Consider the following 11,393-nt stretch of genomic DNA (forward strand, 5'->3'; position numbering starts at 1 on the left):
GATTCACAACTACTTTTAAATCACCTGTTTAACGGGTATCCATTATATCAAGTAAATGATGGATCTCACCTGTTAGTCTTCATTTTAAGACATCAAATCTGTCATATCTAAGACCAGTTTTCCATTCCCTTTCTTTAAGGCTCTAGCAGCTAAAACCAAGGTGGAGATGATTCAACAGATGGAAGAAGAGCTGAAGAGAGAGCACACAGCTGCAGAACAGCGTATGGTCCATCGGATCCAGAGAATTATGATGGAATGTCACCGGGAGAAGATGGAGGCTGTGAAGAAAGCCAGGGAAGAAGAGAGAAAGATTGCCCAGAAAGCTATCGAGGACCAGAAAAGGTACTCCAGAGAACACATCTGCAAATCAGCATCTGACACTGCTAAAATCCACCTAGAGAAGGAAACAAGGCTAAGGCGTATAATGGAACACTGCTCCAGCATTCCCTGGTTCTACTGTGGTGTATATCAAATACTGGTATTCACAAACATAGGAGAGAGGAAGTGGGAAGGAGGGGAGAGGAGAAGGAAGGAGAGAAAGGTTGATTTAAGAAAAATGGTAGCATAAGTGCTCAAATATCTAACACTTAGCCTAAGAGATTCTGGGAAATCCCGTACCTTATTCTCAGTCATACTCCATCCCCTCTCAGTAAACAGTGATTCTTCCCAATATTATGGTTCTCATTTTGTATCCCCAGGACTAAACGGCTGAGAAGAATCAATAAACACCTTTCCATAAACACTTAAGGATCCTTATTTCCAACCTAGTTCACACACTGTTGTGGATGTGTTAGTTCTTGATCTTTCTTGATCTTTTCTTTGTAAACTAATAGATGAATACGTTAAAATATTGACTTTATGGGAATGTGTGGAGGAAAACACACAAATCCCTATTTACTGCTTCTTGCACATTCTTTGTCTCCCCCAAACACACTTCATATAACAAGGACTATATCCTTGATACATATACTCAGAAATAAGCTCATTCTTTTTAAAAAAAAATTCTACCCCCCCACCCCAATAAGCTCATTCTTTGAGAAGAGGATAATGTTATTTTTTTCTCTTCTCTAATGAGTGTTATTTTTTATGAGTTTTAATATGTAGGGTGTCACAATATGCTGAAATAACATGAAAAGCAGCTTTTTTTGAAGCCATACATAAAAGAATTTTGCAAATGAATGTAAACCTATGCCAGTCTTTTCACCAAATATATTTTATTTGAGAAAATATTTTTTCATAAAAGTGTGTTACAGTATAATTAATTTATTGTTATTTTGTATTGATTGATAAATGTATTTTTTAATTGTCTGTATTTAACCCCCTAATTCTGTTAATGTCAATTGATAAAACTTATATAAATTATGACTCTTGATTTCTCAGTAATTTTGAGTTTAAAAGTATTTTGGTTCTGTAATCAGAAAGTTAGAGATAATCTATAATTAAATATAGCTCAGGTTAAGTCAAGATAAAGTGTATGAGTATGAATATAGTCTGTGAGTAAAAAGTTTGCTTCTTTTATCCTAAAGATGAGGAACTAGAGTTTGGTGGCTTTGGCCTATAGTCTCAGCACCCAGCACTTAGGTGGATCCAGAGTTGGAGGTTAGGATCGGAGAGTTTGCTGTGAGATTTTGTTTCTAATAATGTCAGAAGCTACACCCATAAAACCTTACCAACATGGCTGCCTAACATGAGTCAAGCAAGGGCAACAATAGGAGTTTAAAGTGGACAGGAGCCCTACTCCTACTCTTAAAACTACAGGCAACTGAGGAAGGCTGAGAGCAGGAGAAAGAGTCCTCCCCAGGGAGGACTACGGCAAGTAGTTATCCAATACCAAGTGGTCAGCCGAAACACACATACAAGGGACATTTTACATATCGAGCAGGTTCTATTTAGGAATATACACATACATGTGTATATATAAATACACATATGCATGTTATAACAACTAATGAAAAGGACATAATTTGAAAGAGAACAAGGAGTGGCAGAAAGAGAAGGGAGAGATGATATAATTATATTATAATCTCGAAAATCAAAAAGACTTGGAGGTCAGCCTGACATAGTTGGTTCAAGTCTACTCAAAGTAACAGAAACCAAACACTAATGATACTGTCTCACAGAAATAAAAATCAGCTGAATTGATACGAGGAAATGCCTCTTTTCGGGTTTAGGACTCTAACAATGTCTCTTCAATTTTTTTAAAAAAGTACAATGGCCAGAGTGAACTCAGATTCTCCATGATGCCATTAGACATGACACTAGCGGTTTTGCCCTTACCCACAGCAGAGAAGCAGCCACTGAGAACTATTTTTAAATTATTGATAGCTAATATAGTCTGAAAGCTCATGCATACCAGGTCTTTCAGGTTAGTGACTCTTCTGTGATTCATGGTAAATTCATTGTGTTTTTAGTCGCTACTTGATCTAATTGGTGAATTGTATGGTCTTTTGTAGCAAGGCTCTGGAGGAGCTTGTAAATACTGGTGTGACAGCTATCAAAGACCCGAAGGTAAGCTTGGGCCAGTTGATAAAAGCAAAGGAGCATGAGATGAATGTCTACTATGGCATGGCTCAGAGGCAGAAGCAAGAAGAAGTACAAGAAGTGCTTCAGGAGGCAGAAAAAACACATCAGGCCACCCTTGACAATGTGATGGGCAAACTGGTCAATACCCAGGGGGAGCTGCTGTCTATGGCAAAGCAACTGGGGATCATGACAAACTGGAAGGATTTTCTGGAGGAGGAATTACAGGAAACCAGGGCTGCATTTCAGAAGTACATCAATTACACCTTCCCGAAGCTCTCCCCAGGACATGCCGACTTCATTCTGCCCGAAAGAAAGAAAACACCTTCCAATCTTGCTAAGGAAAAGGAACCGAGTACTGACTAGAGGTCATTGGCTGAAAGGTCACATGACACAAGACAATGTTCCAAACTAAATAAATGTATTCAGAACTGGCTGTTGGTATGTGGTCAGAGTGCTGTTGGGCTGTAAGAATTTTCAACTGCCTTTTAAAATTATCCTAACAGTTATAGTTATTTCTGTTTTGTTTATTTGTTTGTTTCTTTCTTTCTCTCTCTCTCAAAGTAATGAAATCTCTTACGGCATTTTCAAACTCAGTTGTGTCCTGATGTTTCTCATGTTCTCTTCTCTCTCTCTGTTTTCTGTGATGTGAATGTTTTCATGGAAAACTAAAATATTGAAAAGCATATCCCAAGGCACTTGTGAGCACCACCTCTACCTGCAGAGTGGAGACAAACTAATTAGGAAGGGAAAATGGTATTTAGAAAAAAATGGAAGCACACTTCTGTGCCCAGCTTGAATTGTTTTTGCATCAGATCTGTAAGTGTGCTCATGTTTATTACAGTTGGAAATAAGGAAAGAACATGTTGTGTGCTGTAACCTACAGAAGGGAGATTAGTGTTCGGTTAACAAAAACATCAAGTTTCATCAAATATATTAAGGTAAATTTTTAGTTCTTGGCCTTGCATATAAATAATTCAGAGAGGATTCACCTATATTTTCTTGTTGTGAAAGAAAATTGTCTATAATAGTTAGGGATTGAGAGTTTTCTATACCTGACCCTTCTGTCCCTGGACTAAGAATTCCAATAAACACTAAAATAAAGTGAAAGAACACTCAAGCCTATAGCACTTTTCTAAAACCCTATCCACTAAAAACTAACATTTTTAAATTTATGTTTTTGGATATATTCTGAATTTTATATATAAGTACTGTATTATGTCATTTCTACCCCTTCCTCTCTCCCCTCCGACATCTTCTGTGTCCTCCCACTCTCTTTCAAGTTCATGTCATCTTCTAGTATTGCTTATATGCACATATGTTTAGGGATGACCATTTTGGATCAGAAAACCTATAAGGCCTCATTCCTCTACTGGCCCCAGTTTACTGCCTGTATCTCTTCACCTAGAGGTAGGGCCTTATGACGTTGTCCTCTATCCATGTTGGCATGTCAGTGGGTATGGTCTTTGCAGGTTTTATGTAGGTTTTAACCCATCTTGTTGAGGGTTCAAGGGAGTAACACCCCTGCCCTGTCCAGAAGAAACCATCCCACAGAAGTTGTCCTGGTCCTCATCAGCCAGAATCAATAAAGTTATGATTGACTGACAACTTACAGAAACTATGAGCCAAAATACATCTTTCCTCCTTTTATTGGTTTTCTCGGGTATTTTGTGCCTGAGGAGCAGAAAGCTACCTAACACTATGGCTAGTCAAACATTGGCGAAGATGGGATTTAGCTTGCAAACTACACAGATTATAGGGCCTTGTTCTATATGATAATATCACACATATCTATGTTTATGGAAGATTTTCTGACAAACTAGTTCTCCCATGAGATAGAGAAGAGTAGAATGTTCAAGTTAACTTATAGAAAAAGTGTCCTCAGCTGGAATAAACTGCTTCATTTGTTCTCACTAATAATCACTGACTCACTGGGGCCTTGTGCTTCTGATTAACTAGTAACAAAAATTGGCAGAAAACACTAGAATTTCTACTTAGCTAAGATTAGCTCAGGGCTCAGTAGAGGGCAGAGACTAAACATGTCTCCTAGAAGCAAGTCCAGGAAGCACTTTTTAAGTAAAGTGTGCCAACAGCGTAAGAAATAGTTCGTCAGGAGCTGGAGAGATGACTCAGCAGTTAAGAGCACTGGCTGTTCTTTCAGAGTTCAATTCCCAGCAACCACATGGTGGCTCTCAACCATCTGTAATAGTATCTGATGCCCTCTTCTGGTATATCAGAAGACATCAACAGTATACTCATATACATAAAATAAATAAATCGTAAAAAAAAAAAAAGAAATAGTTCATCTTTAAAAATAAAAATAATTACACTAACTAGGGCTCTGGCTACAGTGACAACAAAGTTTGGGGTCTATGACAGTGATCATAGACATGTGGCTATGCACTTTGTTTCTTTATGCCGGGTCATCAATAAACTTCCTGTCATTTAGAACCCCAAATTACATTATCTGGAAACAAAATGCCCATCCCATGTGCCTAGTCTGTGTTTACAGACAAATATACACAGGCATTGAGTACTGTCAATGCTTCTCATTTTAATACTCTAACCAATGTAGTTTGATTGTGGCCAATACCTACAGATATATTCATATATAGACCTTGGACTTATTACCTAGCCTGTTCAGGTCTATCATAATCTGCCTGGTCTAATATAATAAAACATAAACTGGGAAGTATATAAACAGCAGAAATCTAACTTTCCAAGTTTAGAGGAATCCAAGATCCAAGCATTAGCACATTGATCCGAGTGTCTGCAGAAGGGAAGACAGCTCTCTAGGGCCTTCTCAGTAAAGATGATAATTCCATTCAAGAGGTCTCATCCTATAGGACATAACCACTTCCCGAGGCCTCATTGCCTGACACCATGCTGCCAGTGAGTAGGTTTTTAACATGAATTCATATGGATTTGGAGAAGAAACAACTATGAACAAGACTTGAGAGCAGTCCTCATTTCCAAGGCAACTACCAGAAAGGAGAGGCATCGCCCCCAAGACAGTGGCTGTCCTGGTTAGCCTTGATTGCCAGCTTCGCACAGCCTAGAGTCATCCGAGATGAGACACCTTAACTGAGAAGTTGCCTAGATCAGACTGTGCTGTAGGCCAGTCTGTAGGGGAGCATCCACAGATGGGATACACTGTAGAGTGTCTCCCTCCTGCACACATCCTACAAGACAGTCTTGGCTTTCAGGGAGAAGTCATTTTCCACACACTATATTCTTCACAATTTCTAAATACCCTTGTAAATAAATATTCTTACCCAGTGCATATGAATGATAATATATAGTGCAGGCATAGGCTGTGTGACCTTAGGCAAAAATCACCTTATCTCTCTGCTTCATTTTTTTTTTAATCTATGGAACATAACAGTGCCTGTCTGAAATGTCTTCTAACTATTAATTTATAAATTCAGTATAAGTTTCCTATGGCCATTATAGTATCTAACCAAACATGTTTATCTGTCTTAATCAGCTTGATTAATAGGGGAAGTAACTTCTTTCTCGGGTCTTCTGACTTCCTGAAATATTAGATAGTAGAGCATAAGCATCAGTCCCCAGGTCCCTCACTCTAGGCTAGCTACTGTGGGAACAAGAGGGCTTTACAGCTTAGATTTTGTCTGCTGGCTGCTGAACAGCAAGCTATAAGGTCTGCGGCAAAGGGTGTGAGTGTAAAGCTTAGGGGCCTGAATGACCCAGGGCATTTAATGTTTTCCCCCTAAGCTTCGGTTTTCTCTTCTGAAAAGAGTGCTACCTCAAAAGGTTGATAAAGAATGAAAGGAGGTAGCCCAGGTTGGACACTTGTTAGGGGGCTGATGTGTGGGGCAGAGCTTGTTTTCTGTCTTAGGGTTTTACTGCTGGGAACCGACACCATGAGCAAGGCAACTCTTATAAGGACAACATTTCATTGGGGCTGGCTTACAGGTTCAGAAGTTCAGTTTATTATCATCAAACAGGAGCACGGCATCGTCCAGACAGACGTGGGGCTGGAGGAGCTGAGAGTTCCGTTTCTTGTTCGGAAGGCAGCTAGAAGAAGGCTGGCTTCCAGGCAGCTAGGATGATGGTCTCAAAGCCCACGCCCACAGTGACACACCTACTCCCAACAAGGCTATACCTCCTAATAGTGCCACTCCCTGGGCCAAGCATATACAAACTATCACAGTATCTTACACATATTCATGAGGCAGTAATGTCTGAGAAAATGCCGAAGAAGGTGATGGATGGCTCAAGGGCAGAGCAAGCTAGAGGTCCAGCAGGAGAGATTGCAGTCTGGAGATAGGTACAGACTCCTGGGAGGACTGAGATAGACAAAGGCACGTTCAAGAAAAGATGATCTTACCAAGACTACTGGGTTGTTTAAAAAAAAAATCAATTGCTTGATTTTACCAATAAAAACTTGGGAGCCAGATGCTGGAGTGAAAGCCTGTTAGCTCAGAGAGGCAGAGAAAGCACCCGGCTGACCTTCCTCCTCAGCTGATGTCCCTGACGAAAAGGAAGTTCTCTTTCTCCATAGTCTCACAAACCCTTCAAACTGAATGTCCCTGCATTCTACTTCCTGTGCATCTCTCTATCTGCTCTACTGACTTCCTCGTACTCTATGGTTTTTTCTCTATGTTCACACCCTGTCAACTGGTTGATTGCTCTGCCTCTTGGCCTATGTTTGTTTTATTTAATCCTGTTTACAATAAGCAGAAACCTCTTGGGTTAAAGGTGTTTGCCAGGGCTGAGCCACACCACAACTAGAAACAGGTTGGGTTTTTTCCCCTGTAAATAATACAAGCTTGGATTTCACAGTGTGATCAACTATTCTGCAACTCTACTGAGAAGGCAGGGATTCATTACAACAGACCACACAGTCAATCCTAGCAATATCAGGACCCTCTTTGATTATAGCAGCAACAGATGGGTCTGTGCCGATATCTCCTGAGTTGCAGAAGAGATGGGACACTGTGAGTTACTTCCCTCTAAAATTATTTAATGCCAGCTTCTTGAATTCTGCAAAATGTTTGATTTACAGAATTGTATTTAGGGGTATATAGTTATAAACATCTTGGGGGAGGGTATGTTACCAGATGGTTTTCCTCTGGCCTACACACACACACACACACACACACACACACACACACACACGGCTTATGGATCCTCTTATGTAGATGAGTAAGACTGAGTCTGATGGAATGTCAGTAATTTTCTCAAAATCACACAGCCAGTAAAGCTGTTAAGTCAAAGTCAGCACTTAATTTTTTCACTTTGCTTATGCACCTTTTCCAGGATATTTAGTTTTCAGAGTTAGAAGATGTTATTTAGAAAAGGTTTACTTTAATGTCAGAGTTGTCCCAACAAATTAACACAAGCTAGATACTTAAAGCAACAGTAGAAATCTGTTTACTTCCCACAGCTGTGAAATTTCAACCAGCCTCAACAAACCCAGGCCTCTGGAGGGTTCCAGAAGCATGTCTACTCCTTGCCATCCCTAGCTTCTTAGAGAGGCTGTACTCTTGGATCCTAGCGCTCTCTCTCTCTCTCTCTCTCTCTCTCTCTCTCTCCACAGTCTTTACCACCCTCTCTTCTCTGTATCTATGATAGCTTTCTCTTACAAGGATTTTTGGTAGTAGGATTTAGGGTATCTGGGCTAACCTTCCCATCTCAGGGTTTTGGTTTTTTGTTTGTTTGTTTGTTTGTTTGTTTGTTTTCCTTACTTACATCAGCAAAAGTGTTTTTTACAGATAGGCTTGTCGCCTGATGGGTTTGAAGGGTAATCACTGAGCTCGTTACAGTCTTTCATAAAGGCTCCCTGAGGAAATAAAGATACTACTGAGACCCTTAAAGGTAAACACTGTTGCTGTGAAATGTGTAGCTTCATCGGATACACCGGTATCACAATCCCTACACCAAAGCTCAGGGAACATGCAGAAGAGGGAAGAATGATTGTAAGAGCCAGAGGCCCAGGGTCCTACTGCTAAATATTGCCCTCTAGACATGCCAGGGAAGCTTGACCCAGAGGCATGGTAGAAAAAGCTAATGAGCTAAACTTTGTTAAATATGCTGTCCTGTTAAATGCTTTGTTAAATATGCTGCTCAGAGATGGCCAGTTGAAAGAAAGAAGAGACAAGACATAAAAGGTGAGGCGCAGACATGGAGAAAAATTCTGCATCACACACATGATCAAACATACTAACTGATACATAAGATCTCTTAAAACTCAACACACAGAAGCAAATAGCTACTTAAAACTTAGGAAGAATGGGAAGAAAAAAAGGGATACTTCATGGAAGATGTTCCATAGATGGCTCAGAGACAGATGAAAACATTTTCAGCCATTACACAGCCGCAGAGTAAGCCAGAGACACCATTATAATGGCCCATACCAAATAAGGATGGTAGAGCATCTGAATCATCTTTACTGCTGATCAGAATACAAACATTACAGCCACTTTAGAAAGCAACTGGACAGTTTTCATTTTGTAAAACAGAGCACATTTCTGCTGTGTGAGTACCTACTCAAACAAGACAAAATCTCTTTCTACACAGAACCCAGTGTCTGTGTGAGAGAGACGCAGGGAGGGGCAGAGGGAGGGAGGGAGGGAGAGAGGAAGGGAGGGAGGGAGGGAAAGAGGGAGTGGGGGAGGTGGTAGCTCATACCTATAATGTCAACATTCAAGAATCTGAAGCAGGACTATTGCCATGAGTTTGAGGCCAGCTGGACTACATGGTGATGTACAGTCTAGCCTGGGCTATGGAATGAGAGCCTCTTCTATAAGACACCAATAAACTACGTATACACTATACATAAGTGGACAAGCACACTATAGAACAGGCACACAACTGAACATTACTCAGCAATGAGAAATAAACTATCAGGCCACAAACAAACATGGAGAAAATTTAAAAGAATATTTCTGTCTTTTTGATTGTGAAAGATTGTGTCAAGAGCAAAAAATTTTAAAGCTTCAGAAATTTCAGATCTGGAAATCATCCCTGAATAAGTTAAATGCAAAACAATTTTTTATCCTGAAATCTATGTATTCCCAGGGCTGTTTATAATACCAAAGTTTGAAACATGTCAAATAACCAGTAGCAGAGGACCACTTCAGCAAATTATGATACATATATTCAGCTACATGACACATAACAAGGAGGGTCTATGATAAGACATGAAGATGCCTGTATCTTAAGGCTGGGTATAAAATAAGCTTGGAACTTCAAGAAGGCAAAGCAATCATGAGTCAACATGAACACCACTGACCCAGTACAATATTAAGCTTCTGTCAATAAAATCGCAGGCATTATGAATGCTTATGAATGACTTTTTAAAAGGAGATGCAGAGATGGCTCAGTCAGTAAATTGCTTGTCTCACAAGCACAGAGACCTGAATTTGATCCTAGAACTCACATTTTAGAAAAGCTGAGGGGGCAGGGCACACTTGTAATTCCAGAGTGAGACAGGTGGATTCCTGAGGTTGGCTGGCCGGCTGGCTAGCCCACTTGATGAGCTTCATAACATTTGGGGAATGGGGTGAGTATCTTCCTCCCGAAGAACTGGTGGTTTGGGGATACCGAAGGGAATTGAATAATCCAGACAAAGAGGGAAACTGGTTGGTTCTGACCCCTCTTGGTGAAAGGCTTCAGAGTTCCATCTAACAGTTCCCTCTAGTGGAAAGAGCCCACAGGGCCTTTGTGTTGATCATGTTAAATGTTTAAGTGAAAGTGCATTAATTTACCAAAGCCTCACTTCCCTATTCATCTGCCCACTGTGGCTTTATCCTTGTGGCTCCTTTTCTGGAGTGAACAAAAGTGTGAGTGTTGCATCTCCCTAGAAAAAGTCTGACTCACAACACAGGATAAGAAAGTTTAATGGTCTGAGTGACAGATGAGAGTGAGAAGGGTGAAGGAGAGGGACAGGGAATGTAGGCATCCACTAAGCAGGGCAGGCCTACTGTTAAACCAATGATGGTTCGTCCCAATAAAAGCATGGAGGTGTTGATATTGGAAGGAAAGCTCCACATCAAGGGTGCTGAGCTGAAGTCCAAGCCGGGTGTTCAGGTGACTTACCTTTGTTTTCCTACTTGCAGTCTTTCATGTGTTACCTTTCTATTGCTGTGACGGACACCATGCCCAAGACAACTTAGAAAAGAGATCATTTAATTAGGGGCTTGTTTACAGTTTTCAGACAGTGAGTCCATGTCCATTATGTTGGAGAATCATGGTAGTGGGAAGGTAGATATGGAACTTAAGTAGTAGCCAAGAGTTTATAGCTAATCCACAAGTTGGAGGCAGAGGGAGAGCTAACTGGGAATGTCACAAGCTTTTGATACCTCAAAGCCCACTCCCATTGACACACCTCCTCCAACAAGGGCACACCTCCTAATCCTTCCCAAACAGTTCCACCAACTACATAAAAAAATTCAAATATATGAGCCTATTGTGCTCTTTCACATTCAAACCAAACTTACCAGGAAAGAGATAATTGCGTTGAAATAATTGGATGTAATCTCTGGATTTATGCAGTACTTAATACCTGAGTAATATGCTCTTCTTTCTGCCAAGTCTGTCATAGCCTTGGTGGAATGAATGACATGCTTCCTGCTCCTGGGACAGGACCAATGGAAGTGGACCTTCATAAGCATCAGTGGCTGCCATGGGCATAAGGCTTGTTTGTATAAAAATGTACATATTTTTTGTTCCTACTCCAAGGAATGTCCTCCCAGTTAACGTTAATGACTCCATGATAATCTGAGACAGCATGAGTCTAGGAGGCAAAGGTGTAGCTAATGTCTTGGCAAAATAGTAAATGCTGTAATCTTCGGGACAGCTTTTAAGGTTGTGGGAAACAACAATAAAAACATGAGTTTGAAAACGTG

The 11,393-nt window shown here is 40.5% G+C and overlaps 1 protein-coding gene across 2 annotated transcripts in view; it reads left to right on the plus strand.

The window, feature by feature from the left end:
* The window catches only part of C25H6orf163 (chromosome 25 C6orf163 homolog), a 21,556-nt gene extending 16,198 nt beyond the window's left edge, over nt 1-5,358 (plus strand). Inside the window, exons 4-5 of one of the 2 annotated variants that reach the window (XM_076923985.1) lie at nt 140-342; nt 2,454-5,352. In XM_076923985.1, coding sequence (XP_076780100.1) covers nt 140-342; nt 2,454-2,886 — 636 coding nt within the window. In that variant the 3' untranslated portion in view covers nt 2,887-5,352. Of the gene's footprint in view, nt 1-139; nt 343-2,453 lie in introns of both variants that reach the window. The other variant, XM_076923984.1, reaches the window with a different exon arrangement.
* The last annotated feature ends 6,035 nt before the right edge of the window (nt 5,359-11,393 follow it).

Source organism: Arvicanthis niloticus, chromosome 25 (genome assembly GCF_011762505.2).
Source record: "Arvicanthis niloticus isolate mArvNil1 chromosome 25, mArvNil1.pat.X, whole genome shotgun sequence".
NCBI lineage: Eukaryota > Metazoa > Chordata > Mammalia > Rodentia > Muridae > Arvicanthis > Arvicanthis niloticus.